The sequence below is a fragment of the Phasianus colchicus genome, chromosome 5 (assembly GCF_987193195.1).
Source record: "Phasianus colchicus chromosome 5, bPhaCol1.hap1.1, whole genome shotgun sequence".
In the NCBI taxonomy this organism is placed as follows: Eukaryota; Metazoa; Chordata; class Aves; order Galliformes; family Phasianidae; genus Phasianus; species Phasianus colchicus.
Window position 1 is genome coordinate 29,956,596 of NC_143440.1, and position 24,305 is coordinate 29,980,900.

The window sequence follows — 24,305 nt, forward strand, 5'->3', positions numbered from 1 at the left end:
ACACAACAACAGCAAAAAAACCCCAAACAAACACAAACAACCAAGAAAACTCTCTCTCTGCCACTCTCCTCCTATATGTCTTGTGCTGCAGGGCCCTGATCATCATCCAAGACCTGTGTGTTAACGTTATGATGGAAAGAAGCATGAATTATTTCTTGGCCCACATAAACATTTTAAAGACATGATATGGACTTATTCCTTTTTTTTTTTTCTTATATCAAGATTCAAAAACACTCAAATGCAAGATGTTTTGCCAGAAACTCAGTACCTTATGGTCTTAAGGTAATAACTCTTGCTCTCTAGTTCACACGATCACTACTAGCCTCCACGCCCAAAGCCTCCACTGTCAGTTTAGAGTAGTTTCAATGCCTGCTCCTTAACTTGCAAAACTGTGTCACCAGCAATACGAAAAAACATGCAACTTTTCTTTAAAGTGATATAAAAGACACATTTGAAAAACAATTTTAACACGCAGACTGGAATACAAGCTCAGAATGATTGATGACATAATGAGAAAGCAAAGCCTATACAACTTATTACAAAGCTCATAAGCAAATTGAAGATAATGAAATTCAGTATTTACAGTTGTACATTCTCAACAAGAATTATTAAAAAATATTAAATGAAACAATCACAGAAACATACAGATACAAAGCCAATCATTCCTCCTTCCTCAGCCACACACGCACTTAGCAGCTTTCAAACTGGGGAAATGTAACGGACTCATATCAACACACATCCTAAGAAGCAGCCTAAATGAGCTAGAACTTCATTGGAGTAGTTTCCTAACTTAAATGTCATTAAATACCAACAAAACTGTATTATCCAGTTGTTCACAAGCCCTCCTATTATATATAGTTTTCTGCAGCCAGAATCAGAAACCACTTTTTGGCTTCTCTAGATTTCTGTCCTTTACTCATATTTCCAGTAAACCCAGAAGTGCAAACATAGGCATCTGATGAAACAAGCACTACCAACAGACAGAGCCACTGTGATAACGTGCCTCAAGTTATCAGCATGTTGGAATTCAACATCTTCCTTATTCTAGATTGTATTAACAATGGTACAATTTTTCAGCTTTGCAGGAAAAAAAAAAAGCACTGTTGATAATGGTGACTCTACAAAGGAAAACTAGAGCACTTTTCTTCTCTATAGAAGTCACTGTTTCAACACAATGAGGAAGAGAGATTAAACACAAGGGCTAAAGATCTGTGTTATTTTCTCATATCACTGAACTGTAGGTAGTCACTGGATAGCCTGAGTGATAACATTCAGGACACTGAAAAACGCCAGTGCATAAAACACCCAGAATGCCATGATGCTCAATGTCATTTTCAACTTGAAGACATCTCAAAATGAAATCCAGAAAGCAGTTAAGTGATGGAGCACTGGATTACTCACCTTATTTAACAAGTGAAGCAGCGCTTCTCTCATACAGTCATGCCTCATGTAAAAGCTTATTATTGCCAGATTAGTGCCATAACTATGTAAATAGAACAAGCACTCTTGATAGTAGCTGTTGTACTGAACCTTCCCCTCAGACATCATCTCCAGCGATAGACTTCTTGTTCTCAATGTTGCTTCAAGTTCCCTCAACGTGGCAAAGTAATCATCATCCTGCTGGTAGAACAGAATCAGTGATAGGTGACAACTAATAAGAAAACTTTCTTTTCTACTGTCAACCAGACCAAAGTTTTCCTGTTGTTGTCTTTAAGACAACAGTCATCATTTTGGAAGGGTTAGTCTCCAGTAAAGTTTTTTTTTTTTTTATAAACCCGAGATTGGAACCGTGCTACTAACAGACATGCTGAAAGTTGTGGCAGCTAGCACAACTCTCTTTCCAGGGATGGACAGGAAGCTTGTTTATTAAACACTGCACTCCACAGCAGCTGCTTCAATAACCTAGTTCAAACAGGCTTTTTTATTTTTTGAATATACTACTTTCAAGGTCTTTCATCCTTATGATTCTGTAGTTAGTTAATATTAAAAGGCTTTTTGATACACCTACTTAGAACTTCCAGAGCTCATCCCAAATCATATGATAGTGCTCCCTGTCAACGAAGAAACGAGTGAGATCATATCTGTACCTTCAACTTTGAATTCCTGCTACATTAGTGCTTTAGAAGAGAAATACCATTACTGCAGCAGCAGAAAATATCGGTGGGATGGAGATTAGTTTTCTCAGACTCTAGTAATAATACTTCAGCCACTACAGCTTCTTTCACAATGTACCAAGTATGTCCCCAGTTATTATTAAAAAAATCTTATCATCTGCTGCTCAGTCATCAATTCACCATGAGGTAGCAGCTTGTGAATTTCTCAACAATATTTAGTTTACAGCAGGTAATTTGTGACAAAAGAGGGAAAAAAAACAGTACCTGATATTGTATCATGCACTGCTACGAAATGTGTATTAAAGCGAGCTATTTTTGCTATATGCTCTCAGAGCAGACAGAAGATCCTCACCGCAATGAGTACAGGTTTCACTGTGGACTCCAGGTATTGTATCACATCCTGGACTAGCCTTGACCCGTGGTTCAGCTGGTTTAGATCCACTGGTGGCTTTAGACATCGGTTAAACTTCTCTCTTGCTGAACTTAAATTTCCAGCTTTAAGACAAGCCATGCCCCAGGCATGCCATGCTCCACTTGGATCCAACCCAGATTTTGTAGAAACCTAAATTCAAAGCAATTTGTTAATACTGCAACACAGAAAATAGGAAAGCTGGCTTATCACAGTCTGTGACTGTGATATAAGTGTCCTTCCTGAAGTGTACTTCCCATTAGAACAAACATAAACATCACATGCTGATTATTCCTAGGCTATTGCATGAAATGTCAACTACTGAAACATCCATGATGTCCAAATCAATGTTTTTAATCATACAAGGTTAAGTAATCACATATCTGGAAAACTTCAACTCAGCAGTTTTGAAACTTAGAAGACGATCTGTTTCTGATGTGAAAATGTCATAGAAAGCAATTGTCTTTCTTTACATAGAAAAACTGCATAAAGAACTGTGAATTTGTGGTTTAAAAGCAAAACGATAGCAGACACTTCATGAACTGCCAGGAAATCTTTACTTCATATAAGTCTGCTGATCAAATTTATTCCTGATGTTTTTTAGGTCAATCATCTGCCTTTAAACAGATGAACCCTTTTTATTCAAATACGTTATTTATTTCTGTTTGGTTTTTTAAACCATCCCTTAAAAATCATAATTCTCTTCCTAAGAAACTGCAATGCCATAAAGAGACTTAGAAAACACTGGGAGCAAGGGAAGATAAACCACCCCAATGAGCTTCAATAGACACATTTGCCATTATTGCCAATGTCTAAGTAAACTCCTGTAAAAGGTGCCTTACTAATATCTGCTGTGCTTTACAGACAAATAAGATCAAACACACAAGCTTCAGATAAAATCCTGCCACAAAGGATGCCTCAGCCCTTCTACTGGATGTAAGACTTCTCTGTGTAGTTAGCCCATTCCAATTTTACCTGCATCAGAAAACAAAGCCCCTATCTTTTCCTTTAGGAGCCTGCTCCACAACAGAAGACAAGTTCCTTCTCAAAAAAACCTTTTTTCCAGTGCTCAGAAAAGATTTTCTTCATTGTTTAAAAACTTATTCTCAGTTTATAACAGTTAAAATGTTGTCCCATCCATCTGAACTCAGAGAAGAACAAAAATCACCAGAGAAAGATGATTAACATTTACATCTTTCTACTGCCATTACCTCTATAGCTAGCTGATAGTACTCTGCTTCCAGGAGCCGATTTCTTAATCTTGTTACCGCTGCAGGGAGAAGAATCTGATCTAAAGATGGTACTGGACGATAGGCAGCAGCAACCAAAATATTCAGCACATCCACTTTGCTGATGTAGCTAGGGGATAACAAATTAAACAAATGCATATGCTTTCACAATTGACATACACACAAAGAATTTTAAAAGAACTTTGTGTCAAAGACAATTCTTTGAACAGTAATTCCTAAATCACCAGTATATGAACTTTCTCTATCCATCATATTTTCTCATTCAGGTTATTTTTTTTACTTCATAACATTCAGTGGTGCACTGGAAGAGGGTGACTGCAGACATCAATGAGTATTATAAAAATCGAAGTGGTATGCATGAAATTCATACACTGCACCTGCCACTTCAAGCCCTCCAGGAGGAAAACTGAGGAAAGATTAATACACTGGTTCTCAGCAACCACAGCTTTAGTATCCTAAATTGAAATACAGACTGAAAGCAGAAAATACAGAAGTAAAATTTTTACCCCAATCATTGTGAATTATTTCTCCTACTCTGAGAGTTTTCTTAGTAATTATTACAGTTGTAATACTTGAAGTTCTGTCATTTGAGCTCTTATTCTTACATTACAAACTTATCTTCCTGTTTAAAATGCCCACACAGCACAATCGAAGGAACTCTCCCACCCTCTACTCCACAGTGAAGATAATACATCCTAGTGAACATCTGATAAGTCACCTGTCACAGAGAGCTAGGTCCTGGCTCCTTCCAGCTTTCACAAACATCATTTTGGCACTGAAGAGCAACTGTTTCATGATGTCCATAAGGAGTCCAGCATCTACCTCAGGATTAGTGAGCCCTTGGGACAATTTGCAGCAGTGCTCAATCAGCTGGTGGCCACACACTATGCTGTTGCTGTGCAGGCTAAGAATGGCAATACACAAGGAAGAGCTGGGAGCCTGACAGTTTGAGAAAAGAAAGACAAACACAATTGTTAAGGCAGTTCTCCAGCAAACTGCTTATATTAGACTCTCGTTCTCCAGGTCTCACCTGTTCATAGTAAAATTCACTGCGTACAATTTCATTCTCTTCTTCGTTCAGGGAAAGAAACCATTCAAGGGCAGCTGCCTTGGGTATTCGCACCACTGTGGAATATTCATTATTAGGAGTTTCTGCAGCCAGGAAGAAAAAAATAGATAGTATCATTACATAAGCAGCAAGAAAAAAAAAAACACTTAAGACTCATGATGCAGAGTATTCCCACAGCCTTTTCAGGATCCTTTTCAAGGTCAACAGCAATCCCTCACTTGTACCAGTTTCTGTCAGTATCATCTGTCCAGCACACACATCATAGAAACATTTCCATTCCTCAGCAGGCTACCAAACTGTACCTAGAACCGCTTTCACTATCATCAGCATCCTTTCACCAAAAACTTCTGCCAGTAATATGTGATGAGAGCAGCTGTAAAGGCAACCTTGCCATAATGGAAAAATTACTGACAAAAGATGACACCTACTGAAATACAGAAGAAAATGTCTACAAGCGTGGGAACCCAGAACATCCTTGAGAAGCACAGCTGGTATCTTTTAAGTGCACCTGGATAGCTGAGAACCAGAGACACCCCAAGATATCCTCAGTAAAAGCAAAAGAAAAAGCAACAACAAACTTATCCGAAAAGTTAAAAACAACTACCTAGCAGGGTGAAAAACAGCTTGACAAAGTAGGAATCTGCACCAGATAATGGCTGCTGTAGCTGGAGAAATAGCAAAAAAAGCCTGGGAAAGTAAAAAATTTATCTTAGAACACAAGAAACAGCATCATCTATTGACTATTCCAGTTGAAAACGAAATTAGCAACATCTGTTGGGTGCTCCAAGTGGTACTGTCCTACATCCCCTCGTGCCTCTAATGACAGATATCTTAAGTGACTTGCATTCTACCCACAGTGCAGCTTCTCTCTGAGAACTCACCTTTCATGACCTTCTCTACACAAGATCTGGATAGATTGGATCCTCAATAGGGACACCTCACTGACTTCATATTCCAAGACACTGACCACCTCTGAAGTGAGACATGGTTCATCACCAACTGACCCTTCTCTTGGAAATAGTTTGGAGGGTACCACAGCTCTGTACTAAGCTAATAATTCCTACTCCTAACGCAACCTCCCCATGACTGTATCTAGTATGCAAGATGCCTTCTCCAACGATTTCTTCAGTTCTTACATTAAATCGCCAAACAGCTTGTTCTATATTGGCTCAGACGTCTTCCCGAAATCACAAATTCCCGTTAATGGAAGTTTGGAATACTTAATTTCAGCCTGCTCATACAAAATACCGTTGAAGTTTTTGCAACTGAAGTTTTGACATCTAGCTACAGCTAGATGTGTCAGTTTGCCTCCTCTAACTCCACTGGCAATCAGGCACTGAAAAAATTCAATTTTAATACTACTCCACTACTTACCTTCCACTTCATCCTGATCTTCCTTTATGCTGTAATAGAAAGAAGGAAACGTCAGGCCTAGTCCAGCACACACGAGAAAAAATACAAACAGCTGGCAGCCCTTTCGTTAAGGGCACTGTTTCAAAATTTATCTAATCATGAACTTGATTCTGAACCTCCCTGGGTTAAAGAAGTCAGAACCAAGGGACTATGGAGTAGCATTAAAACAATGATATGTTCAGCAGAACCAGTCACCATGCAGTAATAATCCAGGAGCTGAATAAACCGTAAGCAACTTGGTGACTCACTGTAGTAGCTTTTCCAACAAAGCATTCAACTTTTATGTCTAATGATGAGCTGATGCTTAAAGAAAGAAATAAAGAACTTCATTGACTGGCTCTTTAGTGTTCTAATATGACAAGTAAACAGAGGTACATAGGCCCTTTCAACACACTTTCAACAGCTGTCTGCCACAAAACGTGATGTTATCGTATTATCCAGATAGAACCAGGATTTCAGTTTTTCTCATTCCATTGAGAAGAGCTAGAATGGAAAGACTTACATGCTTGTGTCTTGTACCAAGCCAGGCAGATGTTCTTTGTTGTAGTAACTATAGCATTGATCACATACACGAGCTGGATTTTCTCTACAAGATTCTACTGTCATTTTCTTGGTAGAGCAAGAACTGCACACCAGCCTGCCACAGCGCCTGCAGTGATGACGTCTGTTAAACTGAGCACACAAGGTCATGGGTAGGCAAACGAAAGGATTTACCCAAGTTCTCTGCCATATCTGCCTCCACCACATCCTCCTACATCTACCTATCTGCCTCCACTCATGAGTAAACTTACTTCACTTGACAAGAGGAAACAGCACGTCGTAAGGCTTTCCAGAACTATAAAGTGATCTATTCTCACCACCAGGGAGGCTAAGGCAAAGGAAGAAGGGAGGGGAAGAAAAAACAACAAAAACACACAGAACAACTGGGGGTTTAAAAATACCTGCTGCAGCCTTGGACTTTTTACTGCTGATGTTGTCCCAGCTTTGATCACCAAGATACTTAAATCACCTCTTGAAAAAGTCAGAAGCTGTAAACTGTTTTTCTGACATAACCTTAGCCACTTCCAAATTCAAAAGCAATATTTTGAATAAATTCTGTTGTTTCTAGCCAATATAACAGACTACCGGTACATTTTCAAGACTCAAATTAATCTTCTCCCTCAGAGTACCAATGTAGTTGCTTAAGTACTCTGTGCAAAAAACAAATACTGGAAGCACACTAAGAGCAACAATTCACATTCAGCGGTCACCATTCTGAGAACTTAATTTTTGCTCCTTACCATAGTAAAGCGCTCAGTTTTGCAAACCATACATATCGTTTCAGTGTCATCAGGTATCCACTGTTGCTTCGGAGGTGGCTTCTCAGGTGGCACAAATTCCTCCGAAAAATTCTGCTGCAGGCTTCTTTCTCTGGGACTTGCAGACATGGTGACACCTTAAAAGAAGCCAGGACAAGACAAACATGGAAGGGAATTTAAAATGTTTAATAGCGTTCTGAATACCAGAAAACACTACAGACTTACTGAGACTTGCAACAAGACCACTGCTATCCTTCAACAAGGCATGGCAGACTTAATGTGGTGCAAGGAACATTAATGTTTTTGAACTAAAACTGTAAGACTATAAGCTTCTAATGCTTCGATAACCAAGACTGCTTAGTTAGAATAGACCCTTACCCTAACAATTAAATTATAAGACCACTTCTCAGCATCTATTCTTATATCACAAACAGAGACTTGGAGAAGGAATGAAAAAAACACACAGGTATATGTATGCCAAGTAAGTGGTACAGCATAAAGTACAATCTTCAGGTTGACATTCCTGAAGATTTAAATCTCTCTTTATTATCAGAAGAGAAGTATGGCATAGCAAGCAATATTATATGCTGCCCTGATTTGGTCTGTTTTACAATCTACTGTTGGTAAATCAATTCAAAACTGCCACAATTTTAATTTTTGGCCTTTATTATTCTTGAAGCCAAAGAATTCATTTAATCCAATTTATAAATTAAAAGTCTGTCTACTACTATATGCTGTAATCCAGTTATACTTCAGGCTAACAAAAAGTTTCAACAGCTCTTTGCAGCCCTACAAGGCACATTCCACATAGCAGGATAATAAACTGAAAAAAGAAAAACACTCCTTTCCAGTAAAGCTAATTGACACAGAACCTGAATTGCCAAGGAACATTAGGGGACAATACAATCAGGTTTTGCAACAATGTAGTGATATTATTAGGAGAGAAACTGAAGGGCTGCACAGCTAAATCCAAGACATTGCTATTGTCTTATGTTTGCAGAGCAAATAATAGAATTTCCAGTTCAGGATACAGGACCAGAAACTCTGAACTAGAGGTCAGGATATCACTGATAAGCCCTAGTTCAGGCCCACCACTTGCTGAGAATCACCAGTCTGAGGATAACCCTTGCTAGTCATTTTCTGAGAGCACTGGCCTTGCATCTTTTACAACAAACATGCTACGAGTGCACATCTATTGCATTAGATGCAGAATGGAAATTATAGAAGAATTTGTGCTTGCTTTTAAAGGAACAAATATTCTTCAGTTCTTTTGGCTTAAACTATGTTGTTTTCATTGTATTTGAAGTACAGCCCCCTCAGACAATAAGATATACTGTTTTTCCTAAGGCCACAAGCAGGATCTACTAAACTAAGTTCAAGGACCAAAAGAAAGAAGGAAATAGACACAAGGATGAGACTTCAACTGTAAAAACCGAAGTTAACATGGAAAAGATACTAAACAAAGAATAGGAAGTACTACAACAGTGTCCTTCTCTGTGCTCCAAAGAGCACACAGAAAAATGGCATTAAGAGCTTACCCGTAAGGCTGGCAAGAGATAGTTCTGATGATCCTGATTTAGACATTGCTTCACACTCCAGTACTTGACAGAGACTTTCTTGGATACGTATCACAGAATCTAGCTCAGGAAAAAAAAAATAAACAGAACAATATTGGTGATAAATCTGCCTGTTTTCATAAAGATTACAAGAATTCACTCAGAGCAATATGTAACAGTGCTAGTACAAACAGGATTAGCTGTATAATTACAAACTATTATCTTGCAAGAAAATTATCCCACAGCAATACTATATAAAATACAGAGAAAGGGATCCTTAAAGCAATGAACTACTGACAGGCTCTGAAATAATTCAGCAGAGAATTGTGTGAGAGAATTTTGTGAAAACCATTAGTTGACACACGATACTCATGACAAATATTAAGTGTTTCACAGGGCAGCAGAAGGAACACATGTGCAACTTCAAACATCATTTCGCATGAAGAGACATGCGCAGTCTGATGCGCTTATAGTAGCAAAAACTTTATCTTTAAATCATGAAATAACATCAACATTTTGAAACCAGCATAAAGCAAGATAATACTATATATGTGGAAACAGGCAAACAAGTATGCTTATTGTGCATTTTTTATGTAGTGAAACTACTGGACTTGATCTGCAGCACCCTCTGGTGTTCCAGTCACAAAACCCTCAAACGCACAGTGAAAATGCAGAACTGAAGACAACATGGATGAGAACTGATTAACACACCAGAAGAGAGCTATGCCAAGAGCATTAAATAAAAGAAGGAAGGAATGGAGCAACAGAAGGAACTGAGAAAGTTTTGAAGCCTTTGGTCCTACAAGAAATGCAAGGACTTTAGTTACATATTCTGGACTAGGAGGAGACTAAAGGCAAGTATCTAAAAGTGTTACAGCAGAAACAGAAAAGCAATTCCTGGTGCAAACCTGCCCTTCTTGCCCAAAAAGAAAACAGCATTCTCAAGAATAGTCACCTGATCTCCTTTCTTTCAATGAAAACGGGAAGTCAAGGGCTTTCTCTGCATATTTTGAGAGCAAATTGTCAATATCTTCTACAGCAAAGCCAACTTCCTGTCTACCTAAGAGCTGGTGCAGTGTCTGCACAGCCACAGATACCCAGTCCACTTTCATATTCATGAGCAGCTGTTCCACCATAAGTAGTGGCCTGGATGAGAGGTGGAAGTAGTTAACACGAGAGAGTTCAGGTAGAGTCAGCAATACCTAGGAAGTAGATAAAAAAAAAGTTGAAGCTTTTTGACCTCCAAATTTTTCATGTGAGCCTAAGACAAGAAACTAATCAAGCAGCTTACATGAGGAACAAAATAACACACAGAGGCAAAAAAATGGAGATAGGACTTATTGGGCCTATTCGTAGCTCTGTGACAGAATTAGTGAGCAGCTTACTTAGCTTCTGCTTTCAGATTCCATCAAACACTGTCTCATTTCAGAGGAAGCTGAAAACAGGAAAGCATTTAATGACATGCTGTAGTGGGGTAGAGTACATTATCCTATTAAAATATGGCTATTAAAAAAAAAAAACCCTGAAGCATTATCCTTATCTTTCCATCCTTTGAGAAAAAAATGAGATGATGAAAATATGAGCTGTTCTCCGTAAAGATGAGAAGTTCATATAAACTTTTTACAAGTCATGTTTTCAAAAGAAAAGAAACAAATGTTGATACTATTGTGCAAAGCACTGGAGCAAGCTGCCATGCGTAGTCCTGAAAAAGAAGAGTATATTGCAGAAAGATCTGCATTTTCTTCAGTTACACTGTATTTTATTACGATAATCTACTGGTTTACATTTGCATTTTCAGGATGAGCACAGAACACTCACAAGGCAACAGTCCTACAGAAACTGGAGTAATGGAGTGATACTGACTGTGTTTGGAAGGCACATCTGGAAGAAACATGCTGTGAAAGTATTTAAGATCACCATACAGGTGGTCACATTCCTAATGTAATCAATGTATTAGATTACACACAGGAAGGAAGCATGGCATTTCAGATACATCAGAGACTAAATTGAGGATGCTTCCTTTTTTGCTAAGATAAACTTAGCAACTATCCTGATAAATACCTGGTTGTTTTTTTTTTCCTTCTTTTAGTCTGCATGGTACCTACCTCCTCACAGCTCAGACAGAAGAATGCTCTGCTTAAATTGGAAGCTACAACCACTTCAGAATACATGAACTACAAGAGAAAGAGGTTTTAGGCCACCTCTAACCTTACTTGGGATTCTAAGACTTGGAATCTTGAGCTTGATAGGATGAGAATTCCCTGGTAAAATCTACAGGCAGCTACTTCAACAGCTATATTGCTGTTAATCCTACAACACAGGAGTTTTACTTACTTTTGATCCCATGTAAAGTGCCTGGATTTCATTACGACGTGCTGTTGTCAGATTCCTGTAGAAGTGGGTTGTGAGGTAATCAGCTAAGAAGTGAGACGCTGCCAAGCTAGGATGCTGGTCAAGGGACTGTTCACTGATTGCAAGGCAAATACCAGGATCTTCTATTCTTTGTAACAGCTAGAAACATACAAAATGCAATAAATCCTTACTATGTTCCTGGAGAAGTTTTTATACCAGTCAGTGAATAACAGATTGCTGCCATACAATGGTCCAGCGAGCAAATTAACCTCCACAAGTATCTTACACACACAGTGATGACTTAGATCATCCACTTACAGACTACTCACTGCCATTTAACAAATGAAACAGTTTTAAAATCAAAACAAAAAAAAAATTAAGAAACAAGACAGAAGATGTAGTACTGAAAAGACTCTTCGTTGCTTCTAAAATTCTTTCAGACAACATAACTTGTAAAGTGAGCGCATTTTATTTTTAATCTGTTATTATCAACAGCTCCATAATTATTAAAATGAGAAGAATTCACACTTTGCTGATTTGGGCACTGAAGCACAGCTGACAAGTTTGTATTTGTAGTTCAATTTCTGGTTCTTCTGTTTAAACAGCACAAAAATGCTTCATTATGATTTTCCAAGTAAAAGAAGCCCTGTATTTCCATTTAATTAAAATAGCTGTGAAGACATAGAGACTTCTAAGTCCAACAATGGGATTGCAACGCTAGATTTTCATTTAAAGCAGACCAGATGAAAGCCAGGACTTTGAAAGAATATCTAAGAAAATTCTAAGAAAATAGCTTTCCGTAAAGGAAGAAACAAAGTCAACAGTTTGGATACCATATCCTCAACTTACTTGACCTCAAAATGTAAGATTGAGAGTCCTGCTGTTACCTGTGACGCTTTTTCCATGTCTCCCATCTCCAGTAAGTGGAGAAGGTGCTCACGGTGAAGATTGATCAAGTCTTCTCTTGGGACAGGATACAAGTGCCCCCATTCCTCACACAACTCATAATCCTGAAGAATAGAACAGAACAAACAAAAGTAACTAAGCAAATTGAAAAAAAAAAAAAAGCAACCCTCTTCTCCTCTTCTGTCCAATACAGCAGTTCCTCCAAAGACCTGATCAGCTTCAAGAAATTCTTTAGCTCAGAATCCTCTCTCTCATGCAAACACAAATTATTAAGATGACAAGGGAAAACGATGAGTAAATATGCAAGAGTTGCAATCTGCATTGAGAATACTTTCCCATCTCACAGAAAGCAAACTGACTTTCTAGGGAGACGCTCTTCAAGCTAACCAGATCTACTGTATTAGCACTTACATAATAATCAAGATAGTACTACACTAAAGTCTTACTATTAAAATCTTCAAAATTTTAACAGAAAAGATGTCTCAGAATAAGACTTAAAGGATTATTAACTGTGCATAAAGCTTGACATTGAGCATAGATTTGTTTCTGTAGCAAAGAATTGAGTAAAAGAATCCTTCTTGAGTTACTATCTGTTGGTTGCCGTTTCAAATTTGTTGAACTGGCATTTTATCCAAAGTCTAATGGGTTCCAGCTTAACAAAATTCATGTGACAATACCTAACCTTTGCTTTCAGAATGATATTCATGATGGCCTGGGGATCGTCAGTGCAGGCTTTTTTCAGATCCTGCCAGTCACTCCACAGTGGTTCATTTTGCAAATTCAAAATCTGAAAAAGTTTGATATTATTGTAGCACACATTTCAAAGTTTTATCTACAACAATCATCAAATCTAGGTAAACAGTTGAGCGCCTCATATCAAGAGTTACTTTGTACCAACAAAAAGTCAAAGAGTCAACACATTTATCTCTAGCCCTTGGAAAAATGGAAAAAGATGGTATTTTCTTTGTATTTATCACTGTTCCTGCAAAGCAGGTTTGTAAGGGAAAGTTTCCAAAAGACTACAGGGCAATAACTGTGGATGAAAAAGTATGTGTATACCACAGACATTGCTGGTGCTAACAGTGAGAAAGCCAAACTAATTGCTAGCAGAATCACCACCACACAGAGCTTAGCAGGGATTTATGACTCCTCTATGCTCTGTCTGCCCTTTCAGTTCGTACTGAACACTCCAGGCCAGCTAGTCTGACTTCACTTGGGTATCTAAAGTATCCCGTAGTTAGAAAAGCTATCTGTAATATAACCATGTTTATTGGACCAGTAGTCTTGTACACCATACATATCTACATCTCTCAAGCAAATAAAAATAATGACTTTCCATGGAAAGCTTCCAAAGGTCCTCTCACAGTGGCAGAGAATGGAGAAACAAACACTTTTTAAAAATTAAAATGAATTACGTGGCATCACACAAAAACAATACAAAATACTATTTGCAGACTTGAAGTATCATAGGAGAGTGGAGAAGTTATGAAAGATGGCAAAGAGTTTTAGCTGGATATTATAGTACTGAGAACACATGACCTGTTTCAAATGAAAGACTTCAAAAAAAAACACATCACAATTGAAATAGATCCAAGGACTAAAACTTTTTCCATCAAAGGGCAAGCATATTTTTTCCCTGCTGCCTGTTTCTTACAGAAACTGGTTACTTTAAGAATGGCTTTGTACCTTTTGATAAACCTGAAGTTCTTTCTTCCTGCTCTGCAGATTTGTTTTCAGTTCATCAGTTATGTCCAAATCAGAACTACAATAAGCTAGAATTTCCAAACAGGCATCGAGTGGCCATTTGTCCAAACAGCGCAGAGCCAGCACACTTCTCAGTGTTGCATTTTTTACTGGGAATAAGTACTGCCAACCATCCTTACCTGCAAAGAAAACAAACCATCAGTTTAAACCTCAGCTTGTGTAATTTGGCAGAGATAAAAGAAACAGAACACACACACCCTTATCTGCACTGGATGGCACCACCAAGAGAAACAGTGAATAGTGGGATAACCAATATAAGACTGATGCCAAGCACCAGATTCTCATAAAGTAACCAAAGGCAACATAGCACATTTACTACCCTTAGACTCTTAAAAGGCCTCTCCTTTCACAAAATTCATCATCCAAGTGTGACAATTATAATGGATCATCTCTTACAGCAGTACGAGTAGTAATATAATTAGTATTTCCTGACATATTCAGGTCTTGACATACAAGTTACACAAGACACTTTCCAGTTCTCTTGTACAATATTGGTTTGGGGTAAGTTTACTATCAAGATTTGCAAATTTGCAAAACAAACTACACCAGAGAAAGCAAATTTAGAATGAAGGAAAGGGAGGGATCTGCTTCTGTCTTTGGGTTTGCTCAAGAACCACTACCTCCACTCCCAGCCCTTGTTTCAGGATGTATTCTCTATAAATGAAAAAGAGGGAGGAAGGCAGAGCAATGCAGAGGAACAATGAACTTCATCCTTACCTTCAGCAGCTGCACAGCTCAGCACAGCATCCTTCACATCAACCAGCTCCTCCACATTCTGACTGTACAAATCCAAGACCTTCAGAGCTCTAGGCCAATCCTTTGCAGCAAGTGCTTGTTCAAAGACTTCCATTAATATCTTAACAGCTGTGGAGGAATGCAATCCTAGGAGAACCAAAGATATGTATGTCCTGCCAGAGAAGACACCAGCTAAACTGCCACCTTCTTCCTGTTGATTCTGAAGTGGCTCAAACATAGCAAGCAGAAATCTTTCCAGTATTGGGAACTCCTTCAGCAATGCCTCACACTCCCTGGAAATTTGTTCCAAACCTAATGGCAATTCCCGTTTGTCCCAGAATTCCATCCAGGATAAACTTGATTTGGGAATTTTCTGTATATTAGATGCACTTAGACATGCCACTGTGGCTGTTAGCTTTGACTGAGACTTAAGGAAATCCAGGCAAGAGGCTGTGAGTGTGTTCTGGCTCAAGTCAGCCACAGAGGATGAGTCCTGAGTGTAGACATCCTCAGAGGCCATTGCACGATTGAAGATAGGGATTTCAACATCTGGCAGACAGTTTTTGGTACAATGGTGTGCTAGGTTGCTGATGTTTGTCAGAAGGCATTTTGCTTGGCTCTTTTGCCTTGAATTGCACAAGGACAGCCTTTCACAGCAACAGTTAACAATAACTTGCTGCACATTCAAGTTCAACTCTTCTCTAGCCAAGAGCGAAGAAAGCCTGCAAGGATAGAAAACAGAACCAGCTTACCCAACACACACAAGCAGTACTTTATAATTACAGATTTTCATAAATCTTTCAAATTGTCCAGTCCTAGATTCTTTTCCTATGGCAAGAGTACATATCTTTTATCTACACAGTACAAGAAAGTTTATACAACACTACGTTGATAACTCAGAGCTTATGCAGCCATTCCTTGAAAGAAATCAAACTTAATACTCAAGCACTGACTTTCACTCAAGTGTGACAATACTAAAACATTTTGCTATTAATGCTTCTTAAGTAGTCTTACTGGTATCTTTTCTTTTGCACTACACATTTAAAGTGCAAGTCCAGTGTTCTGAACTGTCATACGTTTGACTAAAAAACACTATAGAAAGACACTGCCTCTTCCAAACAAACGGCAGTTGCCCAAAATATGGAGTTTTAGTGCTCCCTAGCAAAAGTTTTCACGACAGCAGTGAAACTACTGACCATGTACATCCTTGCAGATCAACCCTTGCAGCATTAAGTGACCAACGAGTGGGAGGTAGCAAAGGGAAGCTGTGCTAAGAACCCAGAGAGAACTTCAAACTTGGTTAAGGTCCAAAATCACAAGCATCAAAATATCATAGAGAAGAATATCTGAGAAGTACCAACCTGTCAGGTTGAACCTGCCTTTCAAACAGGAGTTGAGAAAGTAGCTGAGAGGGACTCTGCTGTAACAGTATGAAAGGATTCCCCACTTTCACTTCTGCAGCTAAGTCTTTAAAAAATAAAAATAAAATCAGGGCAATATAGAACATTTATTACAATACTCATCAGCTCAACAGAATGACCAGGTCTTGTATTAGGAACACAAATTTTAACAGCCTGAGTCTGAAATCTCTTTTCCTAAGTTTACAAAGGTCCACATTCACATTAGTGCGGTAAATCCGGAGTGAACCACAAGGGATTTGTAATTACAATACTCCTCACAAATCTGGCACCTCTGGCTCACATTTTATCAGATTAGTTACTAGAACTGGCAGGGTGGAGCATCTTTTGCTTTTAAGATCTACATTCCAACAGTTTTTCCACTTGACTGCATACTTCAACCATAATACACCTTTGTAGTGAGACACAAAAATATGCAGTATTGCTTTTTGAACAGTCTGTGGATACAGATTAGTAAGTTCATGTCTTGTTCAAGTCCAAGCGAGCAAAGGTGGTAGGGGGATTTACAGAAATACAGCTGCTTCTACAGGAGGAGTCAAACTCTAGCTAGTATTGCTGAAATACCTTCATACTAAGTTAGGAGAGTGTTTACAGAGACTTGCCATGCAAGTTCACCTTCTAGTAAAAGAAAGTTCCCCAGAAACTCGCTCAGCCTTTAAATATCACACATTTTTTGGCTTTGGCAGTCAGTCCATGAGGACTGAATTATGTCTATATAGAGGCTACAGTTGGTATGGCGGCTGCTTCAGCTGAATCAGCATGTTTGGAAATGGATCTTTACCCTCCACATTTATCCTCTTAGAAAAGTATTCTCAAAAAGCAATTCTGTGAAATTTCACATTAGTGCAGCTCAATTAGAGTCAATGTTAAAAACAAAGCAGTATTTGTCCCCAGTCAGTGAACAGTTCTGTTCTTCCAACAGCTTTATATACTGATGATGCAGTTCTTTTCATTTAACACTATCATCAACTGATTTCACAAGAAAAAATTCTGCCTGGTTACCTCTGTGCAGCTGTCTGCACATTCCCTTCCTATCCTATAGGGCAGCAAGGCACTGGTCACTGCTAAGAAAGCCTAGAAGTACACAGCACACACTGACCCCCACAGGATGCAAAAAATCATTCTTGCTTTGTAGGGCAGCAACCTTGGAAGGGCAGGTGTCATTTCTTTTGTTCAAACAAAGTGCAGAACCTGCATCAGCAGTTAACATTACCAGTCTGATTTATCCACTGCCGCCAGCTACTTTGACCTTAGCTGTAGGTGACGTAGATATTAAGAAATTAAGTAGTATAATAATAAGTAGAAATCAAAAAATCTATGTACAGGTTGTAGGCTTGTTTAGGAAGGAGACATTTTATATAGTTAGCTCTTAGAGTCAGACAAACTGCACAGCCTAGCTATTTCAGCTAGGCTTTAGGCAGAAACACCTTACCTAGCTCTGTATTCAGACTTCGTAACACAACAGCAGCCAGTGTAGTAATGTAGTCAAAGAAGATCTTCACAAAGTTTGTCTTCGTGTTGCTCTCTGGTGAGGTTTGGAAATGTTGATCAAGAGTTCTCAGCAAGAGCTGCGTTTGATTCCAAACTAGGTGTTTCCCCAGTTCCACAGGTTTCAGAGAGGCCTGTTCCACCAAAGTGCCAAGCAGACTCCCTTTAGAGTCTGGATTAAGGAGAAAAGAAAACACAGATCCAAAACTAAGCAAGTCAAAAAAGTGTGGCTGTGGAACTGGAGAAGCTACATTTAAAAAAAATAGAAAAAGAGAGAAGTGGTTTAGTGTTGATGAACATGATTCACCAAGATTGGTATCCTTGCAAACAGCACCTCAGAAAAGCTTAAAATATATCTGGTTTTATCAACAATAGATAAGCTTATTCTAAAACACAACAGTTGACCACTCACTATGTTCCAAAACATTCAGCCCTTACAACTCTTCTAATGTTTGCTCAAACATAAAATAATTGAAATATTTTATAAACATTTATGTGCCGTTTGAAAGTTCAGAAAATGGAAAAAACAAACAAATAAAAGATTCTAGTACAGTTAAATAAAATGAACTCTGAGAAAAGGCAGAAAAAACACAATCCTGGAAGACTCCTTCAGAAAAGGACAAGCCATTTTTTGTTAAGCTTAAGAAAACTGGAAGGTAGGTTATATTACAGTAACTTTACATGTTTACCTTCTTTTTCCTAAAAGCTACAGAAAAAGCAGCAATAAGAATACATCCAATTAAGTATAAGCAGCCAGGTTAGAATAGACTTACAAGATTTCTTTGCTATGATTGAAGAAAATAGTATAAATAAAATAGCACCTCAAATTTACATTTTCCATTCTTCTCTGACACAAGATCACAATTTTAGTTTTGAAAACAAATGCTTGAATGCTAAGAATTAGAGAAAAAATTTCACAGTTTGTATTCGTAATTTTAAAGATATATACAAGGCTGCTCCAATAGTAATGCCTCCTATTTTATTATGTTGGCCCATGATGTCAGAAGTGGGTGTTGGTAGTACGGCAGTAGAGGTTGAACCTTCCCACCAATATTCACTTTGTTGCTGTGCAACAGATTGCAGCAGAGAGGCAGTCTGACATGGAAGTGCGTATGAAGCAAATGTAGGCCAATGAATTCCTCCAAGTGGAAAAAATGGCACCTACTGACATCAATACTTGCTGAACATTTATGGAGACCAAACAGAGAATGTGAGCACACTGAGGTGGTGAGTTGTGTGTTTCAGCAGTGGTAACAGCAACAGTGGTACCTCTTCTGGTGCAGATTTTTAAAAGCATGCAAGGGGCTCTTAAAGCTGGCAAAAAAGCATAGCTAATGGTAGTGACTATGTTGAAAAAAAATCATTCTGTAGCCAAGAATTTGCTCTATGAAATACTGCTACTGTGCTCTTTGAATCTGTTGTAGTTTCCAGAGAAATAAATAGAAGGCATTACTTTCAGAGCAACCTACCCGTTTATGTATGCATCAAAAAGCATTACTACTAGATTTACAGTTTTCAGGACGCAATAAACATCTATATCCCTTTGTCAGTCTTCACGACCACAAAAATAACTCACCTACAGAACGTTCAACATGTGTCAGTGCTTTTAGAATTTGATCCAAGTGTTGTGATAAAATAATCTCATTAGCAATACTTTCTTCAGTCAAGGCAGGATAGCAAGCTTGCAGAAGGTCTACAATACTGCATCGAAAATAACTGCTTATTTTCTCCTCTGAGAGCTCTACAACGAAATATAAAGAAACACCAACAATAACAAATACAGAAATGCTGCTGTACAAAAAAATTCCCACAGAACCAAAACTGCATTAGAATACCACTAGTTTGCCAGATTTAGAGTGACTCAGTAAATTCAAAACTGAGCTTGAACGTTTTTTGTTGTTTTTCCACTCCCTTTTCATTAAATACTAAGTAATAAATGAAAAGTTTCTTCATTGCAACAGAAGGCAAGAATCTGAAATATTCAACAGAATTCCAACATAAAGTTGTATCAGCAAAGTACACTACCTGATTTGGACTGCCCTTGCGATGTGCAGGAATAGTTGAGAATTCTACTTATTTGCTGAAGAAACACTGGAAAACCCTTCATACTTTCAGAACGCAGCAAAACAAAGTCAGGTCGGTGACCTGGAGAAGTCATTGGAGAAACAGGACAAAATAAAAGTTCAGAATGAAAAAAAGGAAAAAAAATCTAATTTCATATTGTTTGTATTATTATAACACTGGTGCTAGCACAAACACCAGCTCATATAAAGGCTTTTTCTACAAGTCAAAAGCCTACCCCGAGTTTCAAGGCTACTGTAGAGTTTTCTTTCTGCTGTCTCCAAAAGCTGTTTGCATGTCTTCCAAAGACGGCACTGGGTACAAGCTAGATCAAACGCTGCCATTGCTGAGGGACTGAGGTCCTCAAGGACTTCCCAGAGAGGATCAGTGTGCTCCAGCTGGATGTTGCTGACCCAGAAGTTTTCTTGGAGAGTAGGGGCAAGACTTCCAGAAGTTGCAAGCAATTTATCAGTAACATCCGAGATGGAATAAAACACCATACCTACATAAGTCGGCAAAACACACAATCACTAATTACAGAGGGGTTTTTTTGTTGTTGTTTTTTTTTTTTTTATCTCAGATATGCTGGCAAGGATCCAATCTTTTATGAAAGTAGTTCATTAGATGGCCTGCTTTACAAAATTTTTACTGTGGAATTGATAAAACTAACAGAGCGCCAACAGTAAGTTTCAGTATTCTGGATTTCCTTTTATGTCAAAGAAGAGATACTTACCTTTCTGAACAATTATTCCACTAATTATGACAGTACTTGAATTGTTTTCTTTGTTTTCTATTTCTCCCTCATATTTTTGAAGTACTCGAAACAAACAAACAGAAAATAAAACAAAATAAAAACCCACAGCCCTTACCAGCTGCTGCTGCATTGCCAATAGCTTGCAATGTTGAGCGGCCACTGCCAGACCTCCTGATACCTCCAGTACCATCTGACACTTGATTCTCAATATTGTGCTCCACTCTGGCCATTTCTCGTACCGCCTCCTGGTAGCGCTCCATGAAAACCAACTCACCATAGCAAGGTGAAGTATCCAGGTTGAACATCAAAGCCACCTTTCACAAATAACAATAAATGCTATTACAGGGTATATTAAAAGTTTTCAAAGGTCAAAGAACTGAGTTTTCTAAAGGAGTTGAGCGAATAAAATAAAACTGGTACTTCAGCTGAAAACCATGCACTCACAAGCCAAAACAGTATTTGTTTTCCCCCCTCCAAGTTTTAAGTGCCTGGAAAACGGCCTTAAAGACATTTTCAGATTTAATACGTTTGGTTTTTTGTTTTTTTACACAGAGTTCATCTACTTTTTGCAGCAAGACTAGAGTTGAATTTTCATATTTGCATCTTTCAGAATAATTCTCTGTGATTTCAGATTACTATGCAGCAAGGTCTTCAGTTTATTACACGGCAATATTTGCTATGTAGCAAGTCAGACCTCCAAACTAAGCTATTTAAACAAATTCTTATTCAGCAAGGAATGCTTTCTAGACATTTAAACACAGTAGATGAGCATGGATGTGCAAGATCCTATTAGTAAACCAACAACAGAATGCAAACCATCTTTACCATCAGCAATATTGACATTCAGAGTAACAAAACAAATGCAACACTTCCTGGCCCCTCTAAGTATAGAAAAGATGAAGCAGCACGCTTGACATCAAACAGGACTAATGAGCAGAGTAGCAGCTTGCTGCTAGTGCAGTAACTGAAACAATATTAACTGCCTCAATATTGCTATTTGAAACATCAGCCAGGTCCGTGCTTTTTGCACATGATCTAATAGCAGATGCATCTCAAGATATTTTTCAGAGCGTGAATCCAAAAATCATAAAGAAAACTACCCTTGAGGGATTAAAAAAACAAAACAACCATAACTACAGATGAGTAGGTTGTTAGTTTCAAGTCTCTTTATTTTCAGTACTCTAAGTTTCAGTCTCAAAACGTACCTCCTGACAAATAAATTCACTCATCACTTTGGCTCCATTTTAGATAAGGAATATAACTGCAGCTTAAAAGAAGCAGATAGTCATGATTTTGATTCACCGGACTGAAGCAAGCTGTTCAAGTGTTGCTTCCTCATCTGGCTACACGTGACTTTTTCACGTGACTCCTGACTTTTTCTATTTTGCTGAAATACTAAGCTTGGCCAGCTCTGATTAAACACTTTGAGAAACCAGTCTTAGAAGAGTAGTTTTCATACAACAGGTTTAAAAAAAAAAAAAGGCATCCTTATATTCGGATTACCTTTGCTCATATTGCTTGCACCTATTTCTGCAGTGACCCTTTCACTCGGAATGCAAATGCTTCAGCTCTGTGTTTGCTAATGGAGGAGGAGCAGGAACTTCATCAGCCACCATAAGCACAAATGCCCACGCCAAACTAATTTTTAAGCTGTACAAGGTACATGCAGCTCATTTACCTGATGGGCTTCTATGAAGTTTCCTCTCAAAACACAAGAAACCAACAGTGATTCTGGTGGGGAAAGCATCATAGGAATTAGGGGATTTTGCTGCTGTGGTCTGGCTCTACTTCCCAAATCACCTGAGCCAGACATATTACTGGTACTTCCCTCTGCAAGACAAGAGAATGAATCAGTACACCATTATAGAAAAAACGTTTCACTAGTTATCAGCCAGCTACCTGATAACAGCACTATGCATATTTAAAACAGAAACACAGGAACAGAATCACACAGAAATTTTAAGGTAAAGAGGGTAACAATCTCCTTGTTAAAGATTCTCCTAAAATTTCACTGTTCGGTCAGAACATAGTTTCCTGCAAGCCAAACATACCCAGAAAAAAAATGCTATTTTCTTCTTCTAGAAGAGGAGATGAATATTATTCTAATTAGAAAAAAAATGTCAGCCAAAAATGGAAATCCTGACATTGAATAGTTCTAACTCTGTCCTGTACAGAGAAGTAATTTACATTAATCAGTCAGACAAGTATTTCATCATGGCACACTGACAAGGAAAAGGCATACCACTTTTGTGGCTTAATACCTGAGGTACTGGCACTTAGCTCACTACTTGTACTTTCCCATGATGGACTGGAAGTTTCCTCCTTCCCGTCTAAAATAAAAACAAATCAAAACAAGCATGTGAAACGCGCTTTTTCTAGAGAAGGTAATTAAAATTTATTGCAGATAACAGCCAAGCAACTGCAAAAGATCTTCAAAATTATTTCACAAATGAGATGTCTCTGACTATCCACGATTAATGTAAAAACAAAAACAAAAACAACCTGCTGACAAAAAGTAAACGCTAGGCAAGAGATTGTAACTTGGTGCAGCCCATCAGTGATAAATTACCAGTTATGTCTTAAACCAAAACCAGGCTTACCTTTTAAGGTCTAAATAGAAAACTTTATCTTATGGCTGTCAATGTAAGTCACAAACGTACCTGTGAATTCATACTCTAAATACTAATTTGATATGAACGAAAATATATAGCCATCATTGGATATAATGGAGGAAAGAAAGAATTCTTATAGGAGAAAAGAAGTTGTAAGGTTCTTCCCCCACCCCTAAACAGAATACATGTCAAAGAACTTACTTCCTTAGCTGAATTTAAATAAGTGATCTTTTATTTTGTCTGGTGAGCTTTAGGGAAGCAGCCTCAACCCAAGTGGAACTGGACTAAGACACTTGAAACTAGCTGGAAAACTAGTTGAAAAAAAAACTAGTTCTCTGGTTTTAGTCTATTAAATCTAATTGCATTCAGCTGTGAGCTCAGCACAGCCTGTTTCAGAGGTGCCCTCTCCAAGCCATTTTTTCAACTCACCTGTTCTGTATCTTTGAGTTCTACCTCGTTTCCTAAAGCTGGAGCACCTAACTAAAGAGCTGCATCTCCGAGAAACTGCAGGCTGATGTTCTGTGAAAGGAGACATTTAAACAAATCATTACCAAATAGCTAGACAGCCCACTAACACAGTGATTGTCTATCTTGAGGAATCTATCAGCCATCTACATGGGTAGAGCTATGATAGCAGAACTCTAAACAAAGGAAACACAGTTGATTTCAGCTAAAGAGCTCTTCTGCTGTAGAGTTTGAATCAGTAGCTCGAAGCAATTTTGATGCGATTCAACAATGCATGCATTTTTTCAAACATATGCATTTGATGTTGCTTGGAACGAACTGTACCTTCCATACACTCCAAATGAGTGCAACTATACAGAAAAATAGGTATTGTCCAAGCACATAAGCAGCTAGAAACAAGGCAAAAAGAATAAGAATTAAAATAGCAAAAGAAGTAGTTAGATTCGCTATTAAGATTTGAATACAGAAAAGCAAAGCAGTAGCATAACACACACCCGGATGCCCTTAGGAGCTTTCATCTCTGTGGAAAAATAATCTGCATATTAAGCATCTTAAACTCCATGCTGGAAACACTAACAAAATATCCTTCCCTATCAGTGCAATAAAAGCTAGCAGACACCAGCAGCCCTGCTTCAGTATCA

General features: G+C 38.2%; 1 protein-coding gene across 3 annotated transcripts in view; it reads right to left on the reverse strand.

Annotated features, from left to right (window-relative positions):
- The window catches only part of ZFYVE26 (zinc finger FYVE-type containing 26), a 45,444-nt gene that overhangs the window by 8,886 nt on the left and 12,253 nt on the right, over positions 1-24,305 (reverse strand). For 2 of the 3 annotated variants that reach the window (XM_090141176.1, XM_090141174.1), the window contains exons 12-35: positions 23,629-23,718; positions 22,849-22,917; positions 22,266-22,417; positions 20,703-20,901; positions 20,072-20,335; positions 19,798-19,917; positions 19,349-19,513; positions 17,717-17,944; positions 16,228-16,333; positions 14,849-15,588; positions 14,054-14,250; positions 13,050-13,154; positions 12,349-12,471; positions 11,444-11,620; positions 10,065-10,311; positions 9,092-9,190; positions 7,536-7,690; positions 6,758-6,927; positions 6,217-6,245; positions 4,804-4,925; positions 4,492-4,712; positions 3,735-3,882; positions 2,467-2,676; positions 1,402-1,620 (exon numbers count right to left, since the gene is read on the reverse strand). In XM_090141176.1, the coding sequence (XP_089997302.1) occupies positions 1,402-1,620; positions 2,467-2,676; positions 3,735-3,882; positions 4,492-4,712; positions 4,804-4,925; positions 6,217-6,245; positions 6,758-6,927; positions 7,536-7,690; positions 9,092-9,190; positions 10,065-10,311; positions 11,444-11,620; positions 12,349-12,471; positions 13,050-13,154; positions 14,054-14,250; positions 14,849-15,588; positions 16,228-16,333; positions 17,717-17,944; positions 19,349-19,513; positions 19,798-19,917; positions 20,072-20,335; positions 20,703-20,901; positions 22,266-22,417; positions 22,849-22,917; positions 23,629-23,718 (4,355 nt within the window). The remainder of the gene's footprint in view (positions 1-1,401; positions 1,621-2,466; positions 2,677-3,734; positions 3,883-4,491; positions 4,713-4,803; positions 4,926-6,216; positions 6,246-6,757; positions 6,928-7,535; positions 7,691-9,091; positions 9,191-10,064; positions 10,312-11,443; positions 11,621-12,348; positions 12,472-13,049; positions 13,155-14,053; positions 14,251-14,848; positions 15,589-16,227; positions 16,334-17,716; positions 17,945-19,348; positions 19,514-19,797; positions 19,918-20,071; positions 20,336-20,702; positions 20,902-22,265; positions 22,418-22,848; positions 22,918-23,628; positions 23,719-24,305) is intronic. The other variant, XM_090141175.1, reaches the window with a different exon arrangement.